At 40.4% G+C, this 18,083-nt stretch overlaps 1 protein-coding gene across 1 annotated transcript in view; it reads left to right on the top strand.

The window, feature by feature from the left end:
* MPRIP (myosin phosphatase Rho interacting protein) overlaps positions 1-17,743 on the top strand; it is a 233,971-nt gene extending 216,228 nt beyond the window's left edge. Inside the window, 6 exon segments of the mRNA XM_020967312.2 lie at positions 2-161; positions 2,030-2,149; positions 3,267-3,353; positions 4,518-4,680; positions 6,950-7,035; positions 16,824-17,743. Of these exon segments, the coding sequence (XP_020822971.2) occupies positions 2-161; positions 2,030-2,149; positions 3,267-3,353; positions 4,518-4,680; positions 6,950-7,035; positions 16,824-16,895 (688 nt within the window). The 3' untranslated portion in view covers positions 16,896-17,743.
* The last annotated feature ends 340 nt before the right edge of the window (positions 17,744-18,083 follow it).

Genomic DNA, 18,083 nt, shown 5'->3' with positions numbered 1-18,083 from the left:
GGGAAGAGTTGCAATCAGTCCAGCGGGAACTGGAAGTCCTTTCAGAACAGTACTCTCAGAAATGCTTGGAAAATGCTCATTTGGCTCAGGCCTTGGAGGCGGAGAGGCAGGCCCTTCGCCAGTGCCAGAGAGAAAACCAGGAGCTCAATGCGCACAATCAGGTAAGACATTCAAAAGCTCTCCGTGGAGAGGAAAGCAAGCAGCAAGAGTCTCCAGTTAAGGAGTGGTATATGTAAGACCACAACAAAGAAGTTTTCCACAGAGAGATATTCCATCTTTTCCTTCTGCTACTGTTCCTCATATTCATCCTTTCCCCATTAGTCCAGCTTTGGAGTCTTGGAAGTTTAGATTCACTCCCCCTAAGTTTCTTTGAACAGTTTCTCCCATAAGAGAGGTTTAGAAAATGAATTCAGAATCTAAGACCATTGTTGTCTCTTTTGCTCTCAAGCCCTGCATGCCTGAATAAATATTTATTGGGCACCTACTGTGTCCAAAGCCCGGTTAGGCATGGTGGGAGACAGTCCCTGTCCCCAGGCACTTAGAATCATTGGTAACATCTTTAGATTTTGGATGGAAAGTTGGACTAGATAATGAGAAGTTTCTTGTCGCTCCAAAAGACTGTGATGCTGCTGATATGTGCACACGAGACAATTATAACATTGCCTTGCATGGTTACAGACTATGCGAGGCTAGGTCAGATCAGAGAGCTATCGGTGCTGGAGTACTTACAGGAAGGTAGAACTTGAGTTAGCCCTAAAGAGATAGGCTTTGGAATGTATTAAGTGCTAACTATGAGCCAAGTACTATGCTAAGTGCTGGGGATCGGAATATTTTAAAAATAGAAATAGAAACCTCAGTACATTGGCTACTTTCCAGGAGCTCTCCTAATGTTCTGACTGGGGGAAAGAACACCTAAAGAATGTTCAGCTGTAGGGTGGTAGAAAGGCCCAGAAGTCCTAGGGGTACTGCATGGAGGCAGCACAAAGTCCAGGGGTCTTGAAAAGGCTACATAATGGGTCAGATGGCAGTTCCAGGGTCGGGGGCATAGAGGCAGAGTAGGTGGTAAGAACTAGAAGAACTTAGGAAGCAGCGGCAGGCAGATAGTAAAGCCTGGTGGTCATCTAAGGAATGGAATTGGTAACTCACCCTCCTCCAAGTGGTGTTAGCAGTTTGGCATCCAGGTGCCAGGGCAAGGTGGGAAGACAAGAAGGGAGGGCACCCAGTGACAGGTCTGCTTAGGGCAATAATCTCCAGACCTTTTTGAGCAAGAAGCCTGTTCCTTATACAAATATGTGTATATACATGTATGTGTGTATACATACATATATACATAAACATATATATATATATATATTAAAACATACACAAAAGTAGACATTTTTAAAGAAGGAGATAAATGGCATTTTTTAAAGCAGTACAAAAATTCTTTTTTTGCTGTGATTAAAATTATTACTCACTAGTCACTGCCCCAGAGTAACAGCCATAAGGTGATATGGTGGGTAGTAGGTGGATATGCCAGAGAAGAGGAAATTTTCCTAATGGCATCTTTACAGCTGTTGTGGTGGGTGCTTAGATCATGGTTGGGGGAAGATGGGAGCCTTCACAGTGACTGGGGTGGAAATGGGGAAGTTGGAGTTGGAGTAAGGAAGTGATAGAGGATAATAGGTAAAATGCAGTTGGCTTGGAGCCAACCCCACAAATAGCTGTTGCTGGGAGAGTGATTTGCATCTTCTCATCTTCTAATTGTTTGATGACGCACCTATCCCCTTGAGGCCATGTCACAATTCATACTTTGGAGATCACCATGTTAGGGGATGACAGAGAGAGAAAATGAGTGTAATAGAATATTTATATTGGGGAGAAGTTGGAGCTAACAGGATAAACTGGAACGAGATTAGGAGACTTGATTTCATTTTCTTTTGCAGCCTAATTTGATTCTAATAATTATGTCACTGAAGGGGCAGTGCTTGGGTTTGCAAATCTCTATGCCTACTATGGGTGTTGCTGATTTTTTTTTCCCTTCTTTCAGGAGTTAAATAACCGCCTGGCTGCGGAGATCACTCGGTTACGAACGCTACTGACTGGGGAGGGTGGTGGAGAGGCTGCTGGTTCGCCTCTCACACAGGGCAAGGATGCTTATGAATTAGAGGTACTTTTCAAACTAAAATCAGTAAATTGAGGACAAATCAATAAACATGTAAGGCCCAGTATGAGATACAAATGTATTAAACTTGTTCCCTCCCCTCAAGGAACTTACCAGTGCCTACCTGGGAACACAAGACATACACATTCGAGAGTTAAATGATAAAAGATTTAAGCGATAGCCCAATGTAGGAATAGAAGAGGTACCAGAAGGCTGTGAGTTATTAGTTGACAAATCAATTACAGAGACATCAAGTTCATCATCTAGTTCTTTTAGAGTTCAGAGCAAGAAGCAATTATTACAGATGGAGAGGTCAGAGATGGCTTTATGGAAGAGAAATGTCAATGGAAGCTATGTCTTGAAGGAAAAGAGGCTTTGGCTGAATTGGGGAGATTGTGATGGATATCCTATTAATAATACAGAGAGTTGACTATTCCCTCGAAGGGATGGAGCGGCTAGACTTGCTTTTCCTTGTTCCTTTACCTGTACCTTTACCATCAACTGCAGGTACTGATAATATAAATTGTAATTGCCGAATTTAGGATCTACTTGATAACTACACTTCAAAACCCATAAAGTAGGTGGGTCCAAACTCAGAACATGACTTTTGATATAGAATATGTACTTTGGTTAAGCTGGTAAGAGAGAGCATGATCCTTTTGGTGTTTGAAGAGACCTGGGTTTAAATCATGGCTTTGACACTGTGTGATCTTAAACAAGGCACATAACATCTCTGAGCTTCAGTTTCTGCCTTTGAAATATGGGGATCAAAATTCTTGTGCTATCTGTCTCACAGGACCATTTGAAGAAAACACTTTATAAGCTTTAATGCACTATATATGAGTTATTTGCTAGACACTTAGCAAGCCATTCTTTAAAAACTGTGAAAGAGCAAACTTCAGCTAGTGACTGAAATGTAAAGGATCTTTTTGAGAAGGGAGATTAAGGAGTCTTTTTGAAAGTGAGTGAATCACTTTTTGTGTGTGTGTGTGTGTGTGTGTGTGTGTGTGTGTGTTTTTCTCTCCCTCCTTTCCCTCTTCCCCCCCTACCCCCAACCCTTGATTGCATTTATAGGCTTGGCAGGTTTGTTTCTGAACAATCACATTTCGTTTTTGTTTTATAGGTCTTATTGCGGGTCAAGGAATCAGAAATACAGTACCTGAAACAGGAAATCAGCTCTCTCAAGGATGAGCTGCAGACAGCACTGAGGGTAATGTTGGAATAACTATGTGATTAACAGCAAAGAGTGAATAAACTGAGAAATATGAAGGGAAAATGTGAAGGTCATTCCCCATCAATAGCAGTATGATCCCATTTGTATCCTGGGATCTGCTTCTCAGTTTTCAAGCAAAACCTCAAGAGTTACCATGGAGTAATATAGTCCTTTAAAGTTAATAGAATTTCAGTTGTGCCATATATAGTTTACCCAGGCCATGTTTTTTATTCTAAGAAAATGTGAGGTGGTGCAGTGGATAGAGCACCGGCCCTGGAGTCAGGGGGACCTGAGTTCAAATGCAGCCTTGGACACATAACACTCACTAGCCATGTGACTTTGGGCAAGTCACTTAACCCTGACTGGAAGGAAGGAAGGAAGATAGATAGATAGATAGATAGATAGATAGATAGATAGATAGATAGATAGATGGATGTGCGGGGGTTTCAGGAACTTAAATAAAGGAAATGCCAAAAGTTTCATTGGTTATTCAGCCACATTTTTTGTTCTAAAATGTCATGTTGGCTTTTTTTTTTTAACAGTTACTATCACAACCACCTCCTGGCCCACTTCCCTAGTAAAGCCCTTTTATGTAACAATGAAGTATAATTGAGTAAAATCAGGCACATCGGCCATGTTTGGGAGTGCGTGCCTCATCCTGTACCTAAAGTCTAAAGCTCTCTACTGAGAGAAGGATTTATGTTTTACTCTCTGTCATCTGAAAGCAAGATTGGTCACTTCATTCATCACAGCTCCAATGTACAGCCACTTTCCTAATAGGAAAATAACATGTATAAGACAGGGAATGAATCTTCTAGCTTAAAGCATTAATTGAAGGTGTCTTCTAGGGTTTGTTTGTTTGTTTTTCAAGTCATTGATAACTGGGGAGTCTGCTTTTACTTAAGCTGATCCTTTCCCAAACATTAGAGGTGTTACTAGAAGAAGGGTAGATATTCCTCGAAGGTACAATTCTGTGAATGATGCATCTCTCACTGCCTGCTTCTCCTTTTAGATTTATGTGTGAAATGCCTACTCACAGAACATGTGGCTCAGTTAGAATAATAGACAAGGTCATACTGAATGTATCAACATTTTGACACATCACTTTGACTTGGTCATATGTTGATTTCCCTGTTAATCTATAATCTTTTTTTTTTCCAGGACAAGAAGTATGCTAGTGATAAGTACAAAGATATCTACACAGAGTTGAGTATTGTGAAGGCCAAGGCAGACTGTGATATCAGCAGGTTGAAAGAGCAGCTAAAAGCAGCCACAGAAGCACTGGGTGAAAAGTCTCCTGAAAATACTACGGTGTCGGGATACGGTTGGTTTCCTTTAGTTTTCCTTTCTTTCTTAGTTCCTATGCCCTCATTAATACGCACCAAATTACATTAACTTGTGGATACTACTGAAATCATGAATGTGTATTGGCTTTTGTGAAAGCTGAAGTTTATGTCCATATCATCATCATCATCATTATCATTACATGCTGTATTTAGTACAGTATAAAAAGAGAGAAGGGTTGAATGCAAAGTATTAATCTCTACATCAGGATATGCGGCAGAGAAAGGAATGCCTGTATAACGCATCAGTCCACAGCTTTTGGTGTAGTAATGTTTGACAGAAATACTATAAATATTATCCCAACAGAGACAAAAGAAATGAAGACTGTTAGTAGTGAATGCTACACATAGCTATATCCTCATAAATGGAGAATTTAAGAGAAATAGATTGGGAAGCTATGGACATGATAAGCAACAAGAAACGTTATAGGAAGTGAAGTTGAATACATTTAGTAGACACCATGTGGGTTTCATTCCTTGAATCAAGCAGTCTGTATCCAATCAAACTGCTGACATTTTAGAGAAAAGATTAATACTAAAACAAGACTAAAAGAAAATGCGAAAATAATAGATGTGCGTTGAGAATAGTTCCAGCCTATTTAAATGCATTATTGCTACTGAAAAATTGATTTTATACAAAAGTTTAACAGATGTAAACCAGTTGTAGTAATGAAACTAAAAGCAGCCTAAAAACTGCTTCAGTCAGGAACCACTCTGTTTTCCAGGAGCAGCAGGCTATAAAACTCTACTACAGAGGAAGAGAATGTCGTCATACTATAGATGAGAAGTTTGGGAAGCAGATCACAAGCCTGGCACAGAGGCATAGTAGTGTTAGTGATGGGCGGATGGGGGAGGGGGCCTTCATTTATCTAGATATCTGCTGGAGGTTTCGTTCTACTAAAAGCAGAACCGCTGGTAACTTCTTCACATGTCTGACAGATAATTTCATCCTTGAAAAGGTAGAAGAACCAACAAAGAGAAATTCTAATCTGGATATGGTTCTCAATAGCAGGGAGGGAACTGATTGCTGGGGTAGAAATGATGTGAACTCTGAGAGGAGTGACCACTCAATCCTAGACTTTGTAACAGAGGAGAGGAAATCCTGGTAGAGCCTGACAGATACTTTCTAGATTTTGGGAAAGCAAATTTCATGTGGGTCAAAAGAAAGATAGGTACAATCCCATGGACTAAAATGCTTTAAGAGAGGTCAGCCCAGGAGACATGGAAGTTACTCAAGAATGAAATTCCAGAGAAACAAAGGAAAATAATTCCATCGTGGAGAAAAAATGGCACTTGTTTCAAGAGACTGTTGTGAATGCACAAGGAACTTATTAGCCGACTTAGATTTTTTAAAAGAAATATATGGAGGATGGAAGCAAAGCCAGACAATAGAAAATGAATATTAAATTGTGGCATGACCCTTAAAAATGGTACTAGGAATGCTAAAGTTCAGAATGAGGGAGACTGGGGGAAGCTATGGACAGCAGAAAGGGTTTTTTTAAAGCTATACTGGAAGAAAAAAAGAGGATCACAGGAGGGATAGTTCCTGTTTATGGAGTAAATGGGATGATGACAGTTGATAGAAAGCAGCTCACTTATTATTTTGTTTGTCTTCTCTGCAAAGGAGAGTGACGTTTTAGTCAATCGACCAATCAACAAGCATTTGTTTACTACTTACAGATATGAGAAAAGACAAGAACAATTTTTGTTTTGTTTTTGATAACACTATGGGAGTATAGTCCCTAACAGTGAATTACTAGGTCAAAGGTATGGTAATATTTTACTTGGAGTCAAAAGATACCGGTTCAAGTTGTGGACTTGCCACTTGCTAATAAGTTTATGGCCATGGCCAAATTACTTACTGTCTCTGAGCCTCAGTTTCCCCATCTGTAAAACTGAGGTAAAATACTAGGACCACTTAACCTCTGAGGGTTGTTGTGGGGGAAATACTTTGTAAAGTGCTATTATCACAAAATCACATTACTAAAGTATTTTGTGTTATTCGATTGAAGTTACATAAATATTATTAATAAACTGTAATTAGTTTCTAGTGGCATTTCTTAAGTCTTAGCAAAGATGGTCATGGAAATTTAATTCAGTATAACTGAGTTCCCTAACTCCTCATTGAGTATTTCCCTTACCCCCACTTATAATCATTATGCTTAGAAATGCTTTGCAATTTTTAAAAGTTATAAGCTATTTAAAGACTTATAGAAGGAAAAGGTTAATGGGCCTGTATGGTTTTTTCAGATATCATGAAATCTAAAAGCAATCCTGACTTTTTGAAGAAAGACAGATCCAGTGTTAGCCGTCAGTTAAGGAATATCAGGTCAAAGGTGAGTTTTGATTTTTAAAGACTACGGTGATATGGAAGAGTTCAACTTCAAGAGCAGTAGAAGGCAGCCAAAATGGAAACAGCCATTCATTTCCAGAAATGAACTTTAATTTCACAGAGCTTATGCCATCTGCAGAATTACTAATTACATATTGAGTGTATCTACTACAAGAATTTTAGCAAGGGTCAGGTTTCTGTCTCACAAACGAAATTAATCTTTAAGAGGCCAGGACTGAGAAGTAGAATTTCTAGTTAGTTCTACTTTCTACTTCAGTAACCAGTATCATCCAAGCTTCTGTGTTGTCCGATATTGTTTTGCCTCCTGTCATCACTACTTCCGTCATGTATCATCACTTGTGTCTCCATATCTTGGTACTGATGACTTTTGGAGAAAGCATGAGGTTGTGGGTATATATAGGTAAACAAAGACCCTCTTCACCCATCGTGCTGAGTACTTGAATTATCTCCTTTTTGTTCCATGGGATGCAGCCCAGGGGAGTTTTTTTAAAGGGTGTCCATGCTTTTTCTGGGCCCCTGTGGTGGGTGGAGGGTGGATTGTTATGAACACTGTTGCATTTAGGATTTATATGCTTCTTGTTGTTTATTTTTGCTCTTTCCCCTGACAGTCCGTAATTGAGCAGGTCTCATGGGATAACTGAAACGAGCCAGATTCCAGGTTCCCTGTCATGTAGGTAAACAACCCATACCAACCAACCAACCTGACTCCCTTGAGGGAGCAGCACACTCTGCATGCACTACTCATACCTCCATATCAAGCTATAATCTTTCTCCTTATTTTATTATTACTCTTTTTAATTGATCATCTCTCCCACTCCAGAATCTACATGGAAAACCACATAAAGTTTCTTTGCACCTTCCCCTGGCGAGTTCCTCCCTCACATTTTGCCACCCTGCTTGGCATTGCAATCTCTAAACGGGACACCTTGCCCAGGGAATTAGTACACCTTCACTTTGTTGACTTTGAAGAATAGCAGGCTCTTTGTGAAGCTGGCTTCTCATGGGTGGGCAGGATGTGTTGTATGAAGGGGCTACAATGGCACCTGTGGGAACAGCCAAGCATGCATGCTGAATGACCTGTGCATGTCCCCAACTAAACTCGCTGCATCGTGCACAGATACATTTTTAAAGAAAAAACAACAACAAATCAGACATTTGCAAGGAGAAAGAGTTTCACAAGAGTTATTTTATTTCCCTCAATACGGAGAAGCTGACATTTATCAAGTACCTACTCAGATAACATGAAAAAGTCAAAGACGGTAGTCACCATCGTGCTTTTTAAAACCAACCACCCCCTATTCCACTGGCATAGTGGAAGTACCCTATATTCCAGATTTGCTGAGTTAACCTAGTGGATATTTGCTGTTGTGCACATTTGCAGTTTGTATTTTATCTAGTTGGTGAGTGTCAATGCTATAAAATAATGCAGAGATTTGACAGACGTTGATTGTAGCGTTCTCTGGTTAGGTAAGCTGTTTAAAGGGGGAAACATCAGGAGAAAGTAACTTTGAATGGATTTAATCTTTCCCCTTTTTTGGTATTTTTAAATGTTTTGTTTTATCAAAATGGAACTCTTCTGAGGCTTTTTAACAATCTTTAATGGAAACAAGGGAAGGATTTTGGTCAGAAGAGAGAATAAAGGACTTGAAATGCTGAATAAGAGGATTTCCACCATACGTTGGATTGTGAATAAGATGGAGGTAGTTGAGTACATGTACTTTATAATTAAGCTATTGTTCACCCAGATTCCCTTACCTAGTTAAAAAAGGTAACAGGATTGGGGCAGCTAGGTGGCATAGGAGATAGAGCATCAGCCCTGAAGTCAGGGCCTGAGTTCAAATCCGGCCTCAGACCAAACACTTACTAGCTGTGTGACCCTAGGTAAGTCACTAAACCCCAGTTGCCTTAAAAAAAAAAAGTTACAGGATCCAAAAGAGATGGTCAGTTATGGTAAATGGAATAATGAGTATATTATTGCAAGCGGGACAGGATTAAGTTAATTTTTATTTAAAGGAGTGCTGTTCACCTAGAGGCATCTAAATGTGATTTATGGCATTTTAACCTTTAAATCTATTACATGAAAAATTAAATAGTCCCATTCCCTCACAGAGCTTACAGCCTATTGAGGCAGATAAAATTCACAGATAAGTACATATAAAATATGTGTATATGTATATAGAGAGGTATTGATACAAAAATGATATCTATCAAAAACACAATGTTGGGGGAGAGGGGATTAACAACCAGGGGAATGAGGAAAGGAATTTTGAAGGAGGTGAGGAGATGGCTTTCTTAACCTGAACCTCCAAAGGACCTAGCGATTCCAAGAGGAAATGAGGAAAGGAGAGCATTCCAAGGATGGGGAGCATAGCCTTTGTAAACCCAGAGGTGAGAACTGGAGGGGTAATGTATGGGTATCGGCAAGTATGCCAGTTTGAGCTTACTTAGAGTGCATTAGGGTAGCAGTAATTTGTAATTGGCCTAGAAAACTAAGCTGGAACCAGATTGTGAGGGACTTTAAATGCCAGACAAAGGGGGATGTATTTTTATCCTATGGGGAAATAAGAGTTACTGATGCTTTTTGAGCAGGAGAGTGTCATAGTCAGACCTGAGCTGTTTACATCTGTGTGGAAGTTGGGCTGTAGAGTGATTGGATACAGGCAACCACTTAGGAGGCTTTTGCAATAAATAATCCAAGTGAGAGGTGATAAAAGCTTGGATTAAGGTCATTGTGGTGTGAATAAGAAGAAAGGAACAAATAGAGAAGGAACTGACAAACCTGGACTGCTGAATAAAGATGGCAGAAGAGGAGGCAGAGAAGAAGGAGCCAGGGCTGTGTAGGTTGTAAGCCTGACTTGACTAGAAGCACAGCAGTGCCCTCAGTAGAAAAGGAGAGTATCATATTTGGGATACCTATGAGACATCAGGGTAGACACGAATTCAACAGGAAACCTTCCTTTTTCAGTTGAGGTGAAAAGATCTCAGAAGGAATCTAGTTCAACTCCCTCATTGTACAGATATGAAAACTGGAACCCAGCAAGGTGAAGGCACTTCCGCAAGGTCCCCCGGGCGGGGAGAGTCAGAGGTGGGTCTGATACCAGAGTCATTGCTTTTTCTGTTCTGCTCTGCTGATGGCGTCAAGTGGAAGCCATTGAAGATGTGGAACTGGAGCTCAGCTGAGAGCTGGAGATGCAGGTGCTGATAACATATGCATAGAGATGATAGTGGAGTCCAGGGGAGCTGATGGGACCACCCCAGAGAATACAGAGGGAGCAAAGGAGAGGGCCCAGAACAGAACCCAGAGGGTACAACTGTACATTAGACCTGACGTACGAATGATTAACTTGTAAAGAAGACTAAGAAGGATCTGACAAGTAGAAAGAGAACCAGGACAGAATGGTGTTATGAACATCTAGAAGGTGGTGATCAGCCGTGTCAAGGGCTGAGAGATCAGGAAGAATTAGGACTAAGAAAAGGCCATTAGATCTGACAAGTAAGAGATCATTTGTGATCTTGGAAAAGGGTAACTTCCTTTGAATCATCCCCCAGAAACCAGACAAAGCTTTGAAAGATGAATGGGAGGTGAGAAAGTGGAGCTGAATTTGAAGACCTTTTTTCATGGAATTCTGATTGTAAAAGGGAGGGGAGATATAGAACAATAAATAGTCTGTGGGGATTAGTGGTGGTGGTGTTCAATCATTTCTTTTGCTCCTACTCTTCATGACCCCGTTTGGGGTTTTCTTGGCAAAGATACTGGAGTGCTTTACCATTTCCTTCTCTAGCTCATTTTACAGATGAGGAAACTGAGGCAAACAGGATTAAGTGACTTGCCCACAGTCACATAGCTAGGTAAGTGTCTGAAGCTGGATGTGAACTCGGGAAGACTCGTCTTCCTGACTCCACTACTGGCATGTTCATCAACTGCACCATCTAGCTACCTGTGGGGAGAGTAGGGTTGAGATTTTTTAAGGAGAAAAATTTGAGCATGTTTGTAGGTGGCAGGAAAAGATAAGGCAAGAATGGATAAGGAACAAATGAAAGTAGTGGAAAAAATGGAATGATTGAAGGGGCAAGCCTCTGGAGAGCAGCATGGTAGGGAATGTGAGATCAAGGGGTCAAGTAAAGAATATGTTGGTGAGGAGAAGGGCCAACCCCATCCTCTGAGACTGGGTTACAGGAGAGAATGTTGAGATGATTTGAAATGTGGGATTGGAGAGAAGAGGAAGCTCATTCCAGGTAGCCTCCTTTTTTCAGTGGTGTAAGAGTCAAGGTCCTAAGCTGAGAAGGAGGAGGGAGAGTAGGTTGCGTTTCTAAAATATAGGCATCTCACCTCTTTCTTAAGAACTTCTTTAGTGGATAGAGCACCAGCCCTGGATTCAGGAGGACCTGAGTTCAAATCCAGCCTCAGACACATAACACTTACTAGCTGTGTGACCCTGGGCAAGTCACTTAACCCCATTGCCTAGCCAAAAAAAAGAACTTCTTAGTGACACAGAATCCATAGTCCATTCTCTTTCCTATATAGATCCAAAATCTGCCTCTTTGTAACATAAGGTCATAGAATGTCACTGTTGAAAATGAATCCTGTAAGTCATCTAGCCCAACTTTCTTTTACAGATAAGGAAACTCAGACCCAAAAGTTAAGTGATTTGCCCAAGGGAACAGAGAGCCAGGACTGTAGAGCTTGGGTCACTGTATCATTCTGTCTCTGCCACCCATTAGTGCCAGTCCTCTGGAGCTGTGTGTGTTTGTGCCGGGGCACCATCCCTGTCTCACTGGGTTATCTGGAGTAAATCAGTTCTACTTCTTTCTCTTGTCATTGGGGGTCAGGTCTTTCCATCTCGGGTGCAGGTCTTTCCATACCCATTAGTGCTAATCTTCCCCTTCTATCAGCTTTGTTCCTTTGTTTGACCGTGAAGCCTGTCCCACCAAGTCTTTTACACTGAACTTAAAACACCTCCCAAAAGGGCATTTCTATACACACACACACACACACACACACACACACACACACAATATCTGTGTTATGGCAGGTAGGTGGCACAGTGGATAGAATGCTAGGCCTGGGGTCAGGAAGATCTGAGTTCAAATTCAGCCTCAGACACTGGCTGTGTGACCCTGGGCAAGTCACTTAACCTGTTTACTTCAGTTTCTTTATCTGTAAAATGGGAATAAATAATAATAGCACTTACCTCCCAGGGTTGTTGTGAGGATCAAATGAGATAAAAATGGTAAAGTACTTAGCACAGTGGCCCTTGGGAGAAGGGCTATATAAATGTTAGCTATTATTATTATTTCTTGTCTGTGCATTTTCAAAAATGCATCAATGGCCCTTTTATTTTTGGCATCCCTATTGTCCCCTTGTGACATTCCCCTCCCCCCACCCCCTCCCCCCAACTACTAAAAACAGAAAGGGGAAAAATCATTGTAACAGAGAAGCATAGTTAAACAACATGGTTTGTTTTTGTTTTTGCTAGGCAATGAGGTTAAGTGACTTGCCCAGGGTCACACAGCTAGTAACTGTCAAGTATCTGAGGCCACATTTGAACTCAGGTCCTCTTGACTTCAGGGCCCGTGCTTTATCCACTGCACCACCTACCTGCCACTTTAGTTAAACCACGTCCAAAAATGTTGTCTTCCTGCATCTTATGTCCAGCACCTGTCTGGTGGTAACATGCTTCATTGTTAGGTCTTGTGGAGATGCAGTTGTATGTTGCATGAATCAGAGTTCTCAAGTTTTTCAGAGTTGTTTCTTTACAACCATTCTGCCCTTGTATAAACTGTTCTATGGATTTTGCTCACTTAAAACTGTGTCATATCCCACCAAGTCTTAATGAGCTTATATATACTTGTTAAATGTCAAGTTCAGTTTATTATCCATATTCTGTGCATGTAGACATCTGAGACCCTGTTTTTTTTTTCTATTCTTCTCCATTCTTTTCCTTTGAATTATCAAGCACTTATTCTACCATTGTCCCGTGTTATACCTATTAAACTCTACAGTTTCTCATTTTATAGTTTTATGTGGACATCTTCCCTCTTCCCTCTTTAGTTTTGGTTTAAATCCTTTTTGGTCAGGTTGGCAAGGGTCTGGTCAAATTCATTCTTCCCATCACTCAGTAAAGGCATTCATGGTCAGGTGTCATTTTGGTGTCTGAAGCCATGGTCCAGAAAAGAAATTCCTCTTCTTTGATATCAACATAGTGGATTGTTCACTTCTTATATCCTCTTTTTTCTTTCAGGATGCTAACCTTCTTCTAGGGAAACAGATGAAAACAATGTCAGGACCTCCTAGGTCCTTTGGCTTCCTGCTACCTGCCTCGAGTTTTTTTAGGTTTAGTGTCGTTATTTCCACCTTAATCAGCAGGAGGATAGCTGTCTGTGCGTTTGATAAGTCTGTCATATCTCAGAGCTAACTCCAGAAAGACACCACTCCCTTCTAATGAGCTAAGTCAAGCCTCCATATGACTGTCTCTGGACCCTTCAACAGGGAGTCAATAATCATTATAATACTTCTCTTCTTCCTGGTATCTGTAATAGGTTTCCTTGCACTTATAAATCTCCTTTATTGTTCTTTGTAGCATTAGAAGTGGCCACTTCAAGTTCCAATTCAGCCTCAGATCTGCTGAATGACTCCAGTGCTTAAATTTTTAGCATTCTAATATTCACCAGTCTCTTAAGGACAGATATCTAGAAGTACTGCCTTCTGTATCATTGCCATATTTAGTTATATGAAATAACAGGGTTAGTTAATGGGCATGCCATGTTAACAGACCAATAAATTCTAGCTCACAGGTCAGAAATCCTGGTGTTTGACAACAATTAAGAAATGAAGTACATTTTTATTTTCCTTAATATAAACATTTGTAAAAACTAATGAAAAACAGTAGGAGAATTAAAATGGAAATAGTGTAGTATTGTCAATAGCTGCTGGTGTGGTTTCAAGTAGACAGTTTTCTGGAACTAGGTATGTCATGCTTTAGTTATGACTCACAAAGTGATATTTATATGTGCTACCTGTATCACTAAGAGCTCCATATCTCAACAGTAGATTTTCACAAGCCATGACAGTATGCTTCACCAATAGGACTTAACATTCTTTTAAGTATGTATAAGATGAGTTAGTAATGTTTAAAAAAAGTCTGTCATAACTCAAAAATTATATCAACTCAGCACGAATGGGAACAGTTTTCAGTAGTTTTCCCCATAATGACAATAAGACACATTGGGTAATTTCTGTAGTCCCAGCAGGACTTTGTAGTAAACAATTGCAGCACGTTTTTTTTTTCTAAAATGTTGACTGAAGTTTGAGGTATGGTCTTGGGGATAGAAGATAATGTATCCATGAATCTACCTAGCATAAATGGGGAATCGAACCTGTGATTTTGGTTTTATTAACAAACAACAGAATATAAAGAGAAAAGGAAAAAGTAAGCTGCCCCAGAGAATTGTGGGTTTTTTACCCAAATCTTTCTATTTGGATTCTGAAGTGACACATACAGCAGCAGACCACATGAGTGTTGAGTGAGGAAGCTGCACAGTGAATGAATGAGTACTGGTGTTTTTGCAGTCCACAGCTTGTCACTGGTGATTTACTAACTGTTCTTCCTTCCTGCTTCTCTTCTTCAGTGTAGAAAAAACTGCTAGAGCCTGAAAAAAAAATAATGTCCCCTCAACCCTGTTTGCTGTGATTTGTGACCGTTTGACAGGCCTGTGTCTCTGCATGGATGCTCTGTTGTTGACGATCCTTGTTTCCCTGCAGCCCCCTACATAGGATAGGGCGCAAGAAGGCCCCTTGGCTGTTCACACAGTTCACATGAACATGTTTGTGCACGGCAAAAGGGTATGAGATTTTAGCTTCTAGAAGGTTCGCATTCTGGCTCAGCCCCAGGGTCTTGCCTGGTCCTGCGGAGCATACTGTCTCAACCTTTTGTGATTTAGGTTTATTTAGACATTTATTGGTTTATAATTTGTTAATGCTTCTCATGTTTCAAAGCACTATGCTGAGCACCTTAAAGGATGAAGAGATGAGTAAGCCTCAGTTCCTGCCCTTAAGCAATTGACATTTTAGTTGGGAGAGATGATAAATACATGTAACACATAAAAAGGCAATACAGAGCATTCATGTTGTGAGTTTTATAGTATCACTATTATAGTTCACAACATTACTACAATGTCACTTTATTCTCACAATACATGTGTAAAGTAAAAGTATCATCACCACTTTAAATGACAAATGATGGTACAGGGTCATTAATTATGTTTAGTTATATAGTCAGCAACAGAGCTGGAGCTTCCCAACTCTACTAAGTTGGTACACAATGTTCATAATAAAAGATGAATAAGTTGCCATGAAAAGAGAGAGAGAAAATTTTCTGTCTTAAGTTCAAAAGGCAGGGTACTCCAAATGTTCCTAGTAGTAAATGACACTTAATTTCACTGAGTCCCGGTGAAATCTGTGATAATATGAAAGAGGTCAATTTATTCAGTTTGGTTTGGCTGACCACATGGCTAAAAAGACATCTTATAGATTGTGACAGGCAGCTGTGTCACAAATCCCACTGAGTCAGTTCGCTTCTTCGTCTTTCTTGGACACATGTTATAGATGGTCAGTTCTCTGCTTCGGAATTGAGTAGGATCATCTTTGGAAAAGCCGTGTAGCACTTTCTTTTTCTTTTCTTTTTTTTTTTTAGCACTTTCTTTTTTGTGCCTTTTGTACACACTGCGATAATCATTTCCCCACAGCTTCTCCCACCTTCTTCTCCTCATTGCACTGCAATAGTAACAAAGAAAAACACTCTAACAAAACCAACGGATGGCAACTGTGTCTGACAGAACATGCCCCATTCCTCATCTAGAGTCCTCTATCTCCCTTAGACAAGGGAGGTAGAATTCATTCTCTGGCCTCCGGTACCGAAAGCAATCGCTACAGTTAATGGTTTCGGTGCTACTCATTGCTCCCTATGTTAGTATTATCCCATCAGTGCTATATGGCTGCAACAAAGGATGCGAATCTCAGAAGTATCAATTCCTTGTGATCCAAACGACAATGAAAAAACATACTGGCTGTGCAAATAAGCTATGTAGCATCATAATTACTGATTATGACTAGCATTTGAGAAATTGAATACAAATCCCACTAAAGACACATGGGACTGGAAAAGGAGGAAAATCAGTTGGGTAGTGAGAATGAGAGTCAGTAGATGAATAGCCTGGCTTCTACATAAGTATCTTTTTCAAGATATTCAAGGGGTGGGGGGCGGGGAATTACACACAGAAAAAGATCTCCAGCATACTGGGGGATACTCTGTTGACTTCTTAGGGGTGCGGATGTACGAGAATTCCACATGATAAGGTGTGACAGGGTTTTGGTCTGTACACTTTTGGCTATCCAGGTAGCTACAAGATTTTTAACCTAACCACTCGGACTGTTTGTCGTACAGCTTCAAGCCTGTTCATTTGCAGAGTTCAGCTTCTTTATGCACACCTTCTCGTTTCTCCTTTTATCATCCAGTTACTTTGGGAGAGAGAGGGCAGGAAACTCTAGAATTCCCCAATAACACTTCATGATATGTTTCTCTCCAGCATGTTCCACTAATCTCTCCACAAAGGAGACCAGCCTTTCTCCTTCCTTTGCCTGAGCACCAACACCATTTCTTTGTTTGCACCATGTCCTCCTTTATTTGGGACTTTTACCTAAATTGCCAAGAGCTGTGATTTGGGAAGTTTAAAATCTTCTGCATTTTTTTTTTTTAATCTTTCCACACCCAGAGTCTGAAGGAAGGCCTGACTGTGCAAGAACGTCTGAAACTCTTTGAATCCAGGGACTTGAAGAAAGACTAGTTGTATCCCATTCAACTTGAATACACATCCCACCTGGCTTGCAGCAGCACAACACAAAGGCTGATTTTTGTCTGTACCGTATTTTATTATTATTATTATTGTTATTGTTATTATTGTCATCATTAACTGTATGGATGGATAAGAGACTGATTTATGGATTGTAGTTCACACCACTTCCTGCTGTGTTGATTCCTTCAACTCCTCCCTCCCAACATCTTAGCAAATCTTTTCTTCCACTGTATTCTAGACTTAGTAAATGATTTGGAGGGGGGAGGAAGGCAAACGATCTAATTTCCCTCCCATTCTAGCAGCCTGTATTAGAATTCTTTACTGTAATTCATTACACTAAGTGTCAGTATTAAGGCTCAGCAGCCTATTGATAAGCTAGCTCTGTCTTACCGAATGTATTGGTATGGAAACAGGGCCCAGTTGGCGTATCTAGCTCTGCTGCTAACTGGCAGTGGTTTGGTGCTCGTGTGCACTTTGAGCCAAGTACGCCAGGAGTTAGTCTTAACTCGTGTTTCTCTGAGGTAAAGCCTGAGGACATTCTGTTTCTGCCTAGATTTACAGCACTGACCTACTGGAGAGAAATTAGAGGGGGAGTTGGAGAGGAGAGGTGGTTTGTAACCCTGATTCTGCCACCCTTGATCTCGACTCTGATAAAAGATTTTTCGGGGGGTGGGGGGAGTGGGGAGTGGAAATGATGGCATTTTGTACTCCTTCTACTAATGCAGCTTAGAACCACACATCCCAGAATATTGTGGCAAAGTACTACAACAGAATTGTTGAAACTGATCGTTCCTAATTCTTGTTTGTTTTTTTTTAATTAAATCTTGCACAAAACACCATCTCCCCCTCTCATTACTTCCTCCGATCGTTCTTATGTTATTTTCAGTGATCACCTATTTTTGAAATATGGATTGGGGTTTTGCATTGTGATTCCTGCAATCAGTGAAAAGTGCCTGCTCTAAAAATTTAACCTTTTTTGAAATTACTCCCCATATAAACCATGTCCATGTAGTTTGTTGAAGGGAGGGAGGGGGAAGGAACATGAGGAGGTGGTGACACTCTTTTGGAATGTCATCTTTTATAAATTATTCCTAAATTCAACTGAGATCAGTAGTGACTTAAAAAAAACAAACCCTAGTCAAAATAAGACAATGCTAACAATTTTGCATGATATTTTAA

Source organism: Phascolarctos cinereus, unplaced genomic scaffold (genome assembly GCF_003287225.1).
Source record: "Phascolarctos cinereus isolate Bilbo 61053 unplaced genomic scaffold, phaCin_HiC Scaffold_4;HRSCAF=312, whole genome shotgun sequence".
NCBI lineage: Eukaryota > Metazoa > Chordata > Mammalia > Diprotodontia > Phascolarctidae > Phascolarctos > Phascolarctos cinereus.
The sequence above is the reverse complement of the archived record's forward strand: the minus strand, read 5'-3'. Positions and strand labels throughout refer to the sequence as shown.